Below are 16,777 nucleotides of genomic sequence, written 5' to 3'. Positions count from 1 at the left end.
CTAAAGAATCTACAAAGACTTCACGGAACAAAAATGCAAGTTTTAGAAAGGTCACAGGATACTAGATCAACAGAAAAATATCAGTTTCTAGCAATTGTCAAATAGAAACTTGAACTTAAAATTATACCATTTATAGTGGCTCCAAAAAATTTAAATATTCAGGTATAAATCTACCAAAAACATGGACATGATCTGTATGCTTAAAACTGCTAGTGCTGATACAGAAATCAAAGAAGACCTAAATAAGTGGAGAGGCATTCTGTGTTCATGGACTGGAAAATACAACATAGTAATGATGTCAATTTTGCCTAAATTGATCTATAGATTTAATGCAATTCTAATCAATATCCCAGCAGAATTTTTTATAGATATACACCATCTGATTTTAAAATTTACACTGAAATGCAAAGGAACTAGATAGCTAAAACAATTTTGAAGACCAAAGTTGGAGGAATCATTTTAGCCTATTTTAAGATTTACTAGAAAACTACAGTATCTGAGCCAGTATGGTATTGGCAAAAGTACAGACACTTAGATTAAATAGAAAGGCCAGAAATAGACTCACACAAATATGGCCAATTGATTTTTTTTATAAAAGTGCAAAAGCAATTAAATGGAGAAAGAATGGTGTTTTCAAAAACAGTTGTTAGAACAATAGGATATCTACATGCCAAATAATAATAATAATAATAACCCTAACCTAAATCCCAAACCTTACACAAAAAATAACTCAAAAATATCTAAGTGTAAAGCACAAAACTATTAAAACATTTAGAATAAAACACATTTAGAATTAAAACATTGAGAATATTTGAGAAAATATTTGTGACCTAAGGTTAAGCAGAGTGGTTAAACATAATGCCAAAAGCATAATCCATTTAAAAAATAGTAAAATAGACTTACAAAAATGTAAAACTTTGCTCTGCAAAAGACAGTTAAAAGAATGAAAAGACAAACTACAGAAGGGAGAGAATATTTGCCAATCTCATATCCAACAAGACTTACATTCAGAATATATAAAGAATTCTCAAAATTCATTTGTAAAAAAGAAACAACCCAATTTAAAAATGGGCAAAAGAATTGAACAGACACTTCACCAAAGATACACATATGGCCAATAAGCACATTAAAAGATGTTCTACATTATTAGCCATTGGGGAAATGCAAATTAAAACCACAAAGAGATGCCACCATTTGCCTATCAGAATGGCTAAAAAAAGAGAAAGAAACAAAAAGCCAAAACAAACCCCAAAACAGCTAATAATACCAAGCGCTGGAGAAGATGCAAAGCACCTGGAATACATTGTTGGTGGGAAAGTAAAATGGTACAGCCACTCTTGAAAACAGTTTGATAGTTTTATATAAAGTTAAGAACATTTATTTACACATGACCTAGAATTCTCATTTCTGGGTATTTACCCTAGAAATAAATACTTATATTCACTAAAAAACCTATACAAGAATGTTTATGTCAGGTCTACTCAAAACAGCAAAAAAAGAATAAAGAAAAAAAAGGAATAACTCAAATATACTTTGGCAATTGAATAGATAAACTGCAACGGATCATATTTCATAATATGGACGGAATACTATTCAGCACAAAAAGAAGCAATCTACTGATAAGCACAACAATATACATGAATCTCAAAAACTATGCAGAGTGAAAAAAAAGCCAGACACAAAACAGTACATACTGCATAATTCCATTTATTTGCAATTCTAGAAAAAAGCAAAACTAAATTATAATGACAGAGTGCAGATCAGTAGTTGCGTGAGGATTGACTACAAAAGGGCAAGAAGGAGCTCTTTGGAATGATGGAAATATTCTATATCTTGATCATGGTGCTGGTTGCATGGGTATATACATTTATCAAAACTCAAAGTTGAAATGTTCACATCATATGCCCTAGCTGGCTCACTTTTAGGTATAGAACAATATCAAACTGTTGGTAGAAACTCATTATTAGTGAATCATTAAATCAATCTAGTATGTCTCCTCAGAGAGATATTTACCCTGAAACTAATGATACTTAAGCTTCAGGCTCCCTCACTTGCAAAGCTTCTTCCAAGGTCTGGTTACTAATTTTGTATTCTTTTTCTTTTTTTTTTAAATTTTTTTTTCAACGTTTATTTATTTTTGGGACAGAGAGAGACAGAGCATGAACGGGGGAGGGGCAGAGAGAGAGGGAGACACAGAATCGGAAGCAGGCTCCAGGCTCTGAGCCATCAGCCCAGAGCCTGACGCGGGGCTCAAACTCACAGACCGCGAGATCGTGACCTGGCTGAAGTCGGACGCTTAACCGACTGCGCCACCCAGGCTCCCCTTTGTATTCTTTTTCTAAAGGGGGCCCCCAAATTGTATAAATTTTAGGCCTCGAAAAACTTACATTGGCATTTGGATGGCCAGATTTTTTTTTTTTAACGAAATGGAATAGAAAATAATGAGAATGTTTTATGAAATGTTTGTTTCAGTTTATATAATGGTCATGTCATAAGAATTTGTCTCTTACCAAGGTTTGTGTTTGAGAGAGAGGAAAAAAAAAAAAAGAAAGTTGGAAATTCAGTGCTGTGTGTACACATTCAGTGCAACACTGTTTAGAAGAGTAAATATTTGGAAATAACCTAAATGTCCATCAATATGTGAATAATACACTGTGGTATATGTATGTTGTGGAATTCTATATGGTTAAAACGAAGGGACTAAAAGGTGTATGCCTCAGGTTAGACGACTCTCATAAACCCACTGTTAAGTAAAAAACAACAACAAACAACAAAAAAAACCACGAGCTAAAGGTTACCTAAAGCACAATATTTAGATAAAGTTTAAAACCATGTGAGAAACAATAGTAAGTCTGGTAAATTTAATGTATTGTATATCGATATATGTCATTATACAGTAAAAGTATTAAAATATGCATGAAGCTAATAATAAACAAATTCAGGGTGGGATAGTGGTTACTTCTGGGGAGGAAGGAGAGAGGGAGGGAATGATATCACAGTATGCACAGGTTTTGTTTTATATGCAATTTTGTATTTTGTTAAAGAATGAATTTTTTTTTGAGACAGAGAAGGAGCGCGGACGTGCGTGCGCACATGCAAGGGGAGGAGGGACCAAGAGAGAAGGGGATGGGATCTGAAGCAGGCTCTGCAGTGACTGTAGCAAGCCCAATATGGGTCTCAAATTCATGAACGATGAGACCATGACCTGAGGCGGCTGAGCCACCTAGGAGCCCCTAAAGAATGGATTTGAGACAAACCAGGAAAAGCGTTAAAATTTAATAAGGTTGGTTCCTAGATGTGTGGGATTTTTGTTGTATTATTCTGAATTCTTTTCTGATTGTGTTATATGTTGTATGCATATTGTTGTAGACCATTGGTAATGAGTATTATTTCATATTTGTGTAGTGTGGGCATTTACACACCTTACACCACTTAATCCTCATGCTGACCTGATGCAATAAGTAGGGCAGACACTATTATTCCTATTCTATAGTAAAGGAACCTCAAACTGCAGAACAATGTGTTAAAAATTGGATTGGGGACTCAGTTGTTTCTTATTTCCTCTAGATTTGCAATGGAAATATGCTAGAGAAGTTTCTTTCAAGTCCAGTCACTCCCTTCTACCCCAACCTCGGGAAGGCACTTGCTCAATGAGGGAATGAATTGTATTAACAATAGCTAAATGTTTGTTCAAAAAGCAGTCATTCTAAATTACCAGAGGAGAACTCCAATTAATGACTTTGTGACGAGGGGGATCCATATTTACAAGTCAATTCTTCAGAAGAACAGGCCGGTTCTTTCCACCTGGCTGCCGCCCCATGGCTCACTCAGTGACCTTGGACAAATCACTTAACCTTTCACTACTTACACTTACACTACTTACACTTACAATCCAGTAAACCGAATGTGTAATATTCATGATTGCTCACTTGGGGCTCCTAACACTTTTTGAAAATTAGGCACCGATTGAAGGTCAATCATAATGCAACAATGTCAACTTTTCAATGCAAATTATTCTCTAAGTTTCCTATTCCTCAAAGACTATTTTCACTCTCCATTTTAAAGGAGATCGAGTTTATACTTTTTAATGATTAATAACTCTTAAGTCATTAATATATGAATATCTTTTGTTGTTAAAAAATTAAACAATAGCGTAACGAGACAATAAAAAGTGAGCAATTTCTGTTCTGTTGCCCATTCCCTCTTGTAGTGGCTCTTGGAGATTTTGAAAGCAAGCAGTTTGTTAACCTTAAGGTTTAGAAGCTTATCTCAACACTGATAATGCTTGATGAAAATCCTGTCGGTTCTGGGTATTGTGGTGTGGAAGAAGAGAAAAACGGCGCAGAGCGGCTCCAAATCCACGCAAACAGGAAAAGATAAAACAAGAACCCGTGCGTTCCAGAGCGCCAGGCTAGTTCCGACTTTGGCCATGAGTTGGAGCGGCTGTCGTGTACCAGGCTTGGGACTGGCCCTGGAGGCTTCTGGCAACGAACTTGAGCCCCCTCGCGGCCAAACTGCCCGCAGAAGCCACAGGTCCCTTTAAGGCGCCCTGCCGGCCGACGGGGAGCAGAGGGGGCGGGAGGAGGGTTCGCGAGCGCACGCCACGTGACTCGGCTGCCAAGTGCGCTCCCGAGTTTGACAGAAGTTTGAATCGGACTCGAGGGCTTTCTGCAGCCGGAGGGGCTGAGCCTCGGTCCCGGCCTCCGCGAGCGCGAGCTGCAGCGCCCCCGCGACCCGCCCCGCCAGCCTGGAGCCCGGGCCGCCGACGGCCGTCCGCGCTCCCGCACCGCTCGCTGCCCCCGCTGCCGGCCAGCAGTCGCCGGCCCGACCGCGGTGCCCACAACCTCCCAGCCAGGGAGCCGAGCCCCCGCGCTGCGCCCCGGACCCGCTGCGCCAGCATGTCTTCGACGGAGGGCCCGAGTCGCGCAGCGGACAAGTCACCGCGCCAGCAGGTACTCCCCGCGCGCCCGAGGCTGTCTTACCACCCCTTCTCCACCTCAGGGTTGGGCTGGACCCTTGTTCCGTCCCCTCTCCCGAGTGGGAGTGGGAGGAAAACCGGCGCTTTCCTGGGCCCCCCACCGCCCTGACCCCTCGTCGGCCCCGTGTCCGCAGGTGGACCGTCTGCTGGTGGGCATGCGCTGGAGGCGGCTGGAGGAGCCTCTGGGCTTCATCAAAGTTCTCCAGTGGGTGAGTCGATGCTCCAGCCGCGGGCTATTTCGGGAGCCTGGACTGTGACGCTGACCCGAAGCAATGTGGCCGGAGTGGGGGGCGGGGAGGTGCTGCGGCCGGCCCTGGCGGAATGGTGGGGGGCGGCGACAGGTGGGCGGGGGAGGGGCGGCCGGGGTGCTTCTCCAGCACTTGATGGCAGGAGGGTGAGGAGCAAGGCATTTGGAGTCCGGGATTCGGTCCTTCTATGTGCAAGGAGCCCTTGCCCAGGGCGCTCACATTTCACCCGAGCGAGAGGACCCGGGTGTAACCTTTCCAGAACTCTGATCCTGCACATACCACTCTTCGGTGGCAGGAGGGGGGAGGGAGGACAAGGAGGAGAAGGAAATCCACGGAGGGCAGAGGAGGGAATGAGGCGGGCGAGGGAAACCGTCCGGCCTCCAAACCCACCAGGACCTGACTGATCCTGAAGGTTGACTCGGGAGACAGGGTCCTGTCTGGCTGGCGGTTGTCCTGCTGAGATCACTAAAGTAATCTGGGTTCCTGTAACTGAGTAAGAGAGTGAATGAATGAATGAATGAATGAATGAATGAATGAATGAATGAAGCCTATGGCTCTAGGATTAAATAAAAGAAAAAATATCAAGACAATAAAAATCACACTATGGCCAAAATGTGGCTTGTAGAATAAGATAAAACATTGAGCTGGGAAGCTGGGGCTCTGGGTTTCAGATGTGGTCCTGCCTTTTCCAGCTATGTGACCTAGGGCAAGTCACTTCTTTGGACCTCAGTTTTCAACATTAGTTAAATGTTGATCACACCATCCCGAGGGTCCCCTTCTGCTCTAAATGGTTGGTATGCTAGAATATTGTCCTTCATTAGACTCACCCTGTGACCTTGAAGAAATCACTTGCCCATGGCCTCAGTTTCCTCTGTAACTGTCCAGGGAAAATACCATCTCCTTGCCTCACTGGTGCTTTGAGATATTGGTATGTTCTCTGTCCTTATAAGTGCCCAAGGCCTCCTGAGTATAAGTTAGGAATGTGGACAGGTGCAGTCATTCTTTCAAATCATGAAAACTAGTTGGGAGCATTTAGTGCACTATAACTGAAGAGATTTAAGTTAGACAGTCCACACACCAAATGGTGTGTGAATAACTTAATTAATGTGCTTTCAGCACAGAATTCAGCTAGGGAATAAGTTACTGTTAATACTGAGGATGATTGAGTTCTAAAGGGCTTTTAACTCACTGGAGACAGGAGTTAGCACTGTGTCACTGAGTCCTGCCTGAATCATCGTTTGGATGAGAATCATCAGATCTGGAATTCAGGGGCAATAGTGCATTTGGGGTTATCTGTGGATATCAAGACCTTGACTGGGGCTACAGGCCAGGCAAGGAGCTCCCAAGTGCAAACTCTGGGATCTGATGGGGACTTTCCACTCTCCCTACTGCCTCAAGAGCAGTTGGATGGACTGCTGACTGAGCTCTTTCACCTCCCCCACTTCCCTGTTCTGACCCACCACTTGAGTACCAGTGGTGGCCATATAAGAATGTTATTAAGCCTCCATGTGACTGCCATCCAGAACTAGGGAACCATTATGAGGAGCAGAACCTGAAATATAAGAGTACAATTTTATCATTAAACTAGACAAATGGATCTAAGGGAAATTTGAGAAAGACTGTCAAGGGATGAGGGAAACAATGAGGTTATTAGACCATGGAATCATCCTTCATGGGGGGATTCTGTAAAGCTTCCCTCTTCAATCCTTCTATCCTTTTCTCAATGCTCTCCTTCTCCAATACCCACATTTCTGTAAAGGCTGCACAAAACAATGCCTAGGAAAATGATCCAGTCTCCTCCCAGGGTCAGCACTGATCCCTAAGAGTTAAGAACCGTTTGACTTTTATGATCCTCAGCTTCTTAGAGGGGGTTGATGCCTTTCTCTCATAGTGCTAAATCCAGGGGCCCAGGGCTAGACTCTGAACTCAGCCTTCATTCAAAGGGCAGCATCAAAAGGAGACATGATTTGCTTTACTGCCATCCGAGCAGCCTGAATTTAGAGCGTGAGTTTCACTTGCCTGAGTCTCTGCAGGATGAGCTAATATAAAAGTACACAGGAACCAGCACCAGAAATGACAGTGAAAATGTCATTTGGGATTTTCACTCATTTCCTTATTGGAGAGGATCAAATGACCCTGACTGGAAAAGGAAAAAAACGAAAAAGAAAAAGAAAACAGAGATCTTGCGTTTATCGTAATGATACTTGAAAACTTGTTGTCATTGTTATCAAAAAGCAATTTTGCAGGAATCCTAGTAAGAAGAAAGCAATGTTAGTCTTTTATTATTCAGGAGCTTGGCTTAGAGCTTGGCTTTTTTTTAATTCAGAAATTAATCTCACTTCAATTCCCAGTTCTGGAGTCTCACTAAGTCTACAGAAAGCTAGCAAAATAACACGGGTATAGACCAAGTATTAAAGAACTGGTTTCCTTAAAAAAGGAAAAAGGCAGATTTTTAGGTCAATGGGCTTTGGTTTAAATGCAGCGTCCTCTGCTTTCTAGCCATAGAATCTGAGGTACCTAGGGTAAGTAACAAAATCTTTGTGGGCCTCGGTTTCTTATCCGTAAATGAGGGTAAGATCCATCTCATGGGTTCACTGGGAGGATTATAAGAGGTAATTTCTGTAAAGCATCCAAGCATTCAGCCCAGACAGTCCAGGAGATATTCAGCAAGTATTGGTTCCCTTTCCTCCTGTTCCCAAACCTCCCCTTTCCCCCAAATCTCCTCTTTATGCATACTCTCAGCTAGACTTGTCCTTTGGTTGGATTATTCAAATATCACTGCCAGATCCTCACTTTGAGGGTAAGGCACAAAGGAACCTCCTGGATTACTCTGTCACTGTTCCCATAATAAGTCATATCATTATTAACTGTACCCCTGATCAATAATTTGAGGTGCCAAAGCCACTTACTTGGCTCTGGGGTCTCTATAATGAAAATAAACTATTTCAGTTGGTGTGGGGAAATGAGAATGAATACTATTAGAGTCCATCAAACCAATAAGATGACTGTAGGGGTAAGATTGGAGGGGAGATCTTGTCTTGTGCTCTGCACTAACTAGGGATGGTAGTGTCCCCAAGGCTGACAAAGGATCATCACCATCAAGTAAGTCAGCACCTAACTGGCAAGACATCTTTCCCAAAGAGATACAGAGGCAGGAGGAGGAGGGTGTGGAGAGCAATATAGGACCATCTCTGTCCCTAGCAATACAGGTCCAAAAGGAGGAAGGTGGAAGGTTGGCATCAGAACTTCAGAGATCCACCCCTTCCCTGTCTCAGGGACTCTCTCTCTGTCTCTCTCTCTCTCTCTCCTTGGCTCCTGTTCTTTTTGAGCAGTTTGCTCAACTCAGAAACCCTTATGCTTGGTGGCACGGATGGTTTCAGTTCTTTCCCGCTCTTCCCAGTGGTTCAGTCACCTGGTACATTTAGGGAAGAAGGCAAATCTGGTACAGAAAGGTGGAATGGGCTCGGGCAGGGTGTCTTTCTCTGCTCCTGCATGCCAGGTGCAGAGCTATTCCCTGCCTCCTTACAATCCTCCCTGAACATAGGAGAGATCCCCTTTTTTAGCCTCAATAATTTTATGATGCAGAATTTTATTTTATTTATTTGTTTGAGCACGACACTTTTTTTTTTTCTTTTTCCGGATGTAAACTCTTAAAAGAAGGTACCGGGTCTTACTCATCTTTGTGTTTCCAGCACTTGGCACAATAATGCTTAATAACTGTTTGTTGATTAAGTAGAAAGAGCACTGGACAGGGAATCAAGAGATGTGAATTCTAAGGCTGGCCCTCACAATGGCTAAATGTGACTCTGGGAGAGTCACTTAATCTTTTGGGACTTTAGTTTCTACCTCTGTGAAATGAGACCATGGGGCTTGATAATCTCTAAGATCTTTTTTGCTCTGCCGTCCTGTGAATCTTTGAAGTTCCCCTCAGATTTTTCCCATTGTCCACTTACATAACAAACTTTATGCGATTTGTCATCTTGTGACTGTGTGATGTTCCGATTTAATTACATATTCTGGTTTATAAAGAGCTATGTAAGGTGTTTAGGGATTCCTGACTTTCAAAGAATCAGAATAGAAGAGGATGCAGCTAGTGCTAAAGTTATTCATGGTATATTTCACTCTCTGAGGAATCAGAGAGCAGGATTCAGGATTTTCAGAACCTCAAGGTGATCATCCAGACATAGCAGAACTTTGGGCAGTGACGAAAAAGTTCTATTATCTGTGCTGTGCAATATGGTACCTGCTTGTCACGTGTGGCTATTGAAATGTGGCACCTGAAATGTGGCTAAATGTGACTGAGCCACTGTGAATTTTTAATTGTTTTAAATTTTAATGAAGTTGAATGTAAATAGCCACACTTGGCTAGTGGCTACGTAGCTTTGTCGATAGTGCAGCTCTAGAGCACAGGCTCCATGAAGACAGAGATTTTTCTCTTTTATTCACTACTAAATGATAGTGCCAGTACACAGTAGGTGCTCCATAAGTGTCATCTTTCTGTAGATGTTCAGGAGTGCCTGTCAAGGAAGTGCTAGTGAAGAGAAGGCTCCATAACTCACCATCCGTTGCCCCAAGTTAGGAATACCTATTTTCTTAGGGGACTTTATTGGGTAAAACTATGCTGCCCTTCTTAGAATGTGATGTTCTAAATTGTGTGTCCAGTTCTGAGCACCAGAAGCTACTTGCAAGAGGCTCATAGAGCTGACAAAAGTTAGAGAATTCCTATGAGGAAGAGCTAGAGAAGCATCATTGTTATGCCAGTGAGGAGGCTTGGAGTATATAAAGGGTAATGATGCAGAGGCTTTGGGCAAATTCTCTTCAGCTCTGTCAAGATAAGCAAACAGGGCTCTACTGCAGTCTCTGTAAATTAAGCCAGATGAGGAGGCTATTCAGGCATTGGAGAGAGTTATACTGTCTCCTTTCCTGGATGTTTTTTTTACAATGGAGACAATTCTCAGTTGTCTGAACTAAACCTCCTGGAAACAGAGGTGCTCATTGTGACCTTTAGAGATGGGTCAATGGCTCCAGCATGGAGAAGATCTGCCAGGGCAGGCAATGCAAGGCGGGGCAGTGGCACCGGACACCGCCGAGGGGCAGAGCACAGCTGCCGGCAAGCCTGGCCAAGAGCACGCTGATAGTATTACCCCCATCCAGTGGGAGAAAGGCCTCTCGATTGCCTGCTCCAAACCCCTTGTTTAACAGACGGGAAAACGGAGACTCCGAGAACAGAGTTATTTATTAGAGGTCACCCAGCTCATCAGTGACAGGGCCAGGACTAGAATCCAGATTTCCAAACTCCTAATCCAGGTCTCTTTTCAAAACTCCATAACGCTATCAAGAGTTAGCAAAATCACGTGCACATAACTCTATTCTAAACTCTGGGTGCAAGCCTGGGATGTAGATGAGCTGTCTTCTAGGTGCTTAATGTCCAAGATATGGAGAAACATACAGAAAATGATCATTAACAGAATAAGCTCTGTGCTTAATAAGAATGATTACATCATATACAAGCCCGTATAAGGTAAATGCACAGGAAACGGGGCCTGAACAGATGAGGCGGGAGGATAAGTGACTCCAGTTTCTCACCTCCTTTTCTAACCAGTGTGTTTCCCCAGAAAGAAATTAGAAAATCATAGGTTGAGGAAATTTCATTTCACTCAAGACAGGAGGTTTAGTAAAATGTGTTGAAAGGTGGAGAGGAAAACAATTCAAGTGACCTGAAATGCTTCTGGTTCTTAACACTGAGCAATGGCAGCATCAACAGATAACAAGGGGAAACGCTGCGGGGGGAACAGTGGAGGCTGATAAGGCAAGTGGAAGGTACTTTGTTCTGGGCATGGGCCAGGACTGTCAGCATGGACGCAGCCAGCATTGTTGCTGCAAGGAAAAGTACCTTTGGAGGAAGAGGAGCATAGCTCTTCCCCGCTTTGCCCCTCTGAAGGCTTGGTGGAAGTGGAAGTTGCCACTTCTCGCTATACCTCCCTTGAGGCTGGAAGCCCCTGGAAGTTAGCAACAAGGTAACCACAAGATTCAATGACAGCTTCAAAGGAGAAATGGAAAGAATCCCAAAGCATGCCTGATCTCATCACAGAGGAATCTATTTCTAGGGTGCCTCTCCCTTGGGGGGGGGGTGGAATTCAAGTCCACCTTTATCCTAGAAGTTTCCAAAAGCCTAAATTGTGTTGCTTATCATCTTAAGGAGGCTACCTATATTCTCCACTGTCACATCCAATGGGGAGATGTGGAAACTGTCCATTTCTTCTTTCTCTCTATCTTCCCCCCAGACACCACTCAAAGTCAACTTCATTCATTTGACTGTTTGGTCCAGGACTCAGATGCAGTGAACACAGCATCCTGAGGCTGGAAGACCAATGGAAGCCATGGGTCCCTACCCAGGAGGGAGTTGATTAAAGGAAATCCTGGTCCCCTCCACCGTATCTGCACCTGTTAAGAGTCAGAAGGTGGTTCTGATGAGATATACCTTCCAACTCTCAAAGGGGCTTCCCTCTCCCTCAGCTCTTTGCTATTTTCGCCTTCGGGTCCTGCGGCTCCTACAGCGGGGAGACAGGAGCAACAGTTCGCTGCAACAACGAAGCCAAGGATGTGAGCTCCATCATTGTTTTGTTCGGCTATCCCTTCAGGTGAGCAGGAATTGATTCTGACCCCACACAGCCTCTCTCGCTTATTTGGCAGGACCTGCTTGGTCTCTTCCTTCTCCAGAAACTTAAAGGCCTTTTGTTGAGTGCCGCTCCAGGTTCAAATAGAACTACAGGACTTGGGTCCTTTCCAGACTAACCATAGAAAAATATCGGGGAACCTCAGATCGATCATTGTCATAATAATGTTCCAGTCCATAGATAACCAATAGCAGGTATAACATAGTTCCTACAGAAAAAACCCATGCAATTGGGGATGGAGGCTTATACGAGTCTCAGCTAGTTGGGCAGGTCCTTCTGACCTTCAGCAACCTCCTCCCTGCTTTGAAGGTTAGGGAACTTGTTAGTACTAAGATCCTAAAGAGTTGACATGGGGTGCTCACCTGGTACCACTAGAGTACAAGGATGTGCACCTTGACCAGGAGGCAGAAAAGAATACTTTTTCTGGGCTACTTGGGAGCTTAGGGAGGGGAGTCCCAACTGTTCAGAGGAGAACTGGGAATAGGACTTGTCTTTCCAGAAATTTTTAGTACCAACGATTAACTATCTCTTGTATATTGCAGGGTGTTTGTTTTTCTCTCCTTATTTTATCCCATATAGTCTCATTTGGGGGGCCTGACTAAGGCCTGGGAATGGGAAAGTCCAAACTAACCTGGCCACTGTGGGCCTGTGTGCCCCTTTCCCAGGGGCAAAATGAAGCTGATCTCCCTGGTGATTTGACTATAAGAAATAGATGGATTATTGTGGTAGTGACCTGAAGGGCCCTGGAGATCCTTGGAACTACACGGTCACCATATCTGGGCAAAGTAGACGAGTGTGGGGTAGTGGCTGAACGGGAGGTAGAGTTTCACCAGAATTCCAGGGAGATTCCTGTTTTGACTGCAGGGTTTCCTCCAGAAGCATTCCTCCCCACACACCCCCTTTCTTGGCTCTGTAAGAGTCCCAGGGTGAGAATGAGCACAGGACTACCCCTAGGGCAGGTACAGTCCTCTGCCTCCACAGGAAGAGGATTGCCCCGAGCTTAGGATGGCATCCCCTGCCACCTGCAGGTTGAACCGGGTCCAGTATGAGATGCCCCTCTGCGACGATGACTCCACCTCCAAGACTATGCACCTGATGGGGGATTTCTCTGCTCCCGCTGAGTTCTTTGTGACCCTGGGCATCTTTTCCTTCTTCTACACCATGGCTGCACTGGTTGTCTACCTGCGCTTCCACAACCTCTACGCAGAGAACAAGCGTTTCCCCCTGGTGGTGAGTAAGCAGAGGCCAGAAGTGGGGTGGAGAAACTGAGAGATGTGCTTTCTGAGACTGATGTCAGAGTGAGAGGGGAGGACACCCATATGTGGAAGCTCCTGAATCTCCCTGCCAGCTCTTCCTTGTTGATCCCTTCGGGTTCTGTGGTTCCCACAGCTCCGATGACTCTGCCTCTACCAACTTTCTGTCACTTGCTGTGCTCACAGGAGGCATAACAGCATCAAGAAGTGGGCTCTGGAGTTGGGCTGCCTGGGTTCAAATTCCAGGGCGGTCCCTTACTGGCTCTGTGCTCTTGGACAAGCCACTTATCCTCTATAAACCTCAGTTTCCTCAATATAAAATGGGGATAGAATAATACCCATCTCGGTGGCGCCTGGGTGGCTCAGGGGGTGTTAAGTGTCCCACTTCGGCTCAGGTCATGAGGTCACAGTTTGTGGGTTCCAGCCCTGGGTCAGCCTCTGTGCTGATGACTCTGAACCTGGAGCCTGCTTCAGATACTGTGTTTCACTCTCTCTCTGCTCCTTCCCCACTTGTGTTCTGTCTTTCTCTCTCTCTCTCTCTCTCTCTCTCTCTCTCTCTCTCAAAAAAAAAAAAAAGAAACATAAAAAAAATAATACCCATTTCATAGTGTTTGGGGGAGATGAAGTGAAAATGCATGTAAAATATCTGGTATATAGTTAGCTTCAGTAAGTGTTGGCTGTCATTAATATTATTCCCCCTTTACTGTCTCCCTATCCCAGGCATGCAAGGTGGAAGGGGTGCTTCAGGGGACCCCATTTGTCTCTTGCAGTCTGCTCTCACTCTGACACCAGTTGTAGCTGAACAATGGTGACCAGAGGAAAAGCTTGAAGGGGAGAGTGGGGAGTTTAGGCCACTTGGATGTGGGGGTAACATTGACCAGCAGGTGCCTTGATACATTGTGGCCTGACCTCAGTTCTGAGGGCATGGGGAGGGGTGGCCCTGGGTAGCAGGGTTCCTTTGGTGGCATTGAACAGATTCCTTAAGATGATCTGGGCTCCCAGAGGTTCTAAGTATTGGGTAGGATAGGAAGAGGTGGCTGTCCTGGGACCCCAGGATCCCAATGCATTCTGGCAAGAGGAAAAGAAGTAATCACGGGGGTCTTTCTGAGTGTATTTCTTGTCCCTCTGCTCCTTTCAGGACTTCTGCGTGACTGTCTCCTTCACCTTCTTCTGGCTGGTAGCTGCAGCGGCCTGGGGCAAGGGCTTGACAGACATCAAGGGGGCCACACGGCCATCCAGCCTGACCGCAGCCATGTCTGTGTGCCATGGAGAGGAAGCAGTGTGCAGTGCTGGGGCCACACCCTCCATGGGACTGGCCAACATCTCTGTGGTGAGACCTGTGGCCACTGAAGGGGACCGGGGGAGGCAGTGCTATCCCAGATGCCCAGGCCTGTCCCGGCTAGCAGGTTCTGGGACAAAAAGAGAGGGTGTCTCTCCAGCTGGCATCCCTTACAACTGGAGCCGGTGACCCTAGCACCTAAGGATGGCTGCTGGTCCCTGGCTGACCCTGAGAAGACATTTTGGTTTGGGGGAACCCAAGAGCCATTTAGCCTCCTGTTCTTTCCTCCTTCTGTACTCTGTCTTCCCATTTCCCTTCTCCCCGCATCCAGGCATGCCCTTTGTGACTGCTTCCCACTCCTTTACAATATGTGTTTGTGTGTGTATGTGTGCACATGCGAGCATATGAAGGAGAGCACAGGCTGTGGCTGGGCTCACGGCTGGGAGCAGACCCAGAGTGAGTGAGAAGGGGTTCACTGTCACTCAGGCCTCTAGACTGGAAAGGGGTTTTGGGCAGGTGTGGGTCTGGCAGGTATGCACATGTTTGGCCATCCCAGTTGTTAGAATGGGGAAATCTTTCCATATCAATTGGTAGATAGCTGAGGCCTGAAGCTTTTCAAATGCCCCCTGTCACCTTAGCCCTGCCCTGAAAATGGCCTGGAACTCTTCAAGGCCCAGCAACTGAAGGGTTTAATCGCTGGCACACCAGGGAGCCTTCTAGAACTTGCTGGAACCCTGCTGATCAGTTTTAGCCCCCAACATTTTATTGTAAAAATTTTCACACATCAAAGTTGAAAGAATTTTACAATGAACACCCACACACTCATCGCCTAAACTGCACCATTAACATTTTACTAGACTTGCTTTATCACACATCTACCCGCCTCCCTTCATCCATCAAACCATCTGATTTTTAAGGCATTTCGACGCTAATTGCTTTGACATCAGTTCACCTTCCCCACCCCAATACTTCCTGCTGATAGGTTTTTAAGTATTTTTGAATAAATAGTTGAATATAGCCCGGGCTGGGTCCCTGGTCTTAAGAAAGGAGCACCTTGGACAGCTCTGGTCACACCCACCCTTGAAAAAGGCACTCCTAACAGTGCTTTGGAAAGCGCCACCAGAGCCCCTGCTCCTTGCTCTGCTTTGCATGATGCTTCACTCCAGGGGCCAGACTCTCCTAGCAACCAAGCTACAACCTGGGTGCATGCTGTGGACAGTTAGGGACTTTTGCCAGAGAGCCCCTTAGTGGGTATCAGCATTGAACCCTGCCTGTATCTCCAGTTCTCTGTGTTTTAGTCTTCTGAGCCCCCTGTGCCTCTTCCTTCACCCCTCACAGGAACTCCTCCTCCCTGTTCCCACAGTTCCCCCCTTACTATTCTCACAAACTTCCCTGATGTCTTTGCAGCTCTTCGGCTTTATCAACTTCTTCCTGTGGGCCGGGAACTGTTGGTTTGTGTTCAAGGAGACCCCGTGGCATGGGCAGGGCCAGGACCAGGACCAGGGCCAGGGCCCCAGCCAGGAGAGCGCAGCTGAGCAGGGAGCGGTGGAGAAGCAGTAAGCAGCTCCCACCTGGCTACTCCTGAACAGGACAGCACCTCTTCAACCACCTCCAGCTTCCAGGACCTCCCTCTTCCTCCTTCTCCAACTCCCCTCCTCCATCATTCTGGGCTTTGAGCTTTGAGACGTCGTCGATGGATGGGCAGGCATCAGCTGTCAGAAACCCCAGCGGCCCTACCAGTGGCTTCCTATCTCTCCTCTTGCTGGAGCCTCGGATGGCAGGAGCTCAGTGCTTCTTGTCTACGGCCTGGACCCCAACATTTTGCTTGGGGTCTTCCTCGTACACTTACAGCCTCCCATTGCAGGAGAGGGTTGGGGGCAGGAGACTGGTTCCTAGCAGCCACTTCTATCAACCTGTCAGCTTCAATAAAAGTGGGGGGAGGGGAAATTGGCTGGCAGCCTTCTTCCTGGTCCCTTGCATGAAGGGCCCACCAGTGGTTTAGTGACCCCTCTTCAATGGTTGTTATCTAAGCCTTGTGTCTGCCCTGATCTCCAGTCAGCCTGAGCCCGGTATGCTTCCCACTTTTTCCTCTGGCATCTGCTTGCCCACAGAGCCTACCATGTGGGAACCCAGGAGGCCAACTAGTCTAGAAGACAGCCCTGTAGGGGCTCCTGATGAGGCCCAGACTCAATGGGGAGCAGATATATTGCAACTGGGTTGCAACTTCAAGAAACTGAAGCCAGGAAACTTGCTGGGGAAGCAGTTTCTTCTATTCTCTTAGCCCTCCCACCCCTCCAGGCTGGTGCACCTTCCACCAATTGTAAACTCGTACTTGCCTTAGA

General features: G+C 45.7%; 1 protein-coding gene and 1 long non-coding RNA gene across 2 annotated transcripts in view; both read left to right on the top strand.

The window, feature by feature from the left end:
* LOC125172477 (uncharacterized) overlaps positions 1-1,113 on the top strand; it is a 29,663-nt gene extending 28,550 nt beyond the window's left edge. Inside the window, exon 4 of the long non-coding RNA XR_007154736.1 lies at positions 1,103-1,113. This is a non-coding gene — a long non-coding RNA (uncharacterized LOC125172477). The remainder of the gene's footprint in view (positions 1-1,102) is intronic.
* Positions 1,114-4,898: 3,785 nt separating this feature from the next.
* On the top strand, positions 4,899-16,777 carry SYPL2 (synaptophysin like 2). Its single transcript, XM_047872363.1, has 6 exons — positions 4,899-4,952; positions 5,113-5,187; positions 11,743-11,867; positions 12,932-13,133; positions 14,295-14,486; positions 15,843-16,777. The coding sequence occupies exons 1-6, from the start codon at positions 4,899-4,901 to the stop codon at positions 15,993-15,995; spliced, it is 801 nt and encodes a 266-aa protein (XP_047728319.1). The 3' UTR covers positions 15,996-16,777.

Source organism: Prionailurus viverrinus, chromosome C1 (genome assembly GCF_022837055.1).
Source record: "Prionailurus viverrinus isolate Anna chromosome C1, UM_Priviv_1.0, whole genome shotgun sequence".
Taxonomy (NCBI): domain Eukaryota; kingdom Metazoa; phylum Chordata; class Mammalia; order Carnivora; family Felidae; genus Prionailurus; species Prionailurus viverrinus.
The sequence above is the reverse complement of the archived record's forward strand: the minus strand, read 5'-3'. Positions and strand labels throughout refer to the sequence as shown.

Coding starts and splice junctions, on each gene's coding strand:
- SYPL2 (XM_047872363.1), top strand. CDS start 4,899: ATGTCTTCGACGGAGGGCCCGAGTCGCGCAGCGGACAAGTCACCGCGC. Junction 13,134..14,294: donor ACAAGCGTTTCCCCCTGGTG/GTGAGTAAGCAG, acceptor TGCTCCTTTCAG/GACTTCTGCGTGACTGTCTC. Junction 14,487..15,842: donor GACTGGCCAACATCTCTGTG/GTGAGACCTGTG, acceptor ATGTCTTTGCAG/CTCTTCGGCTTTATCAACTT.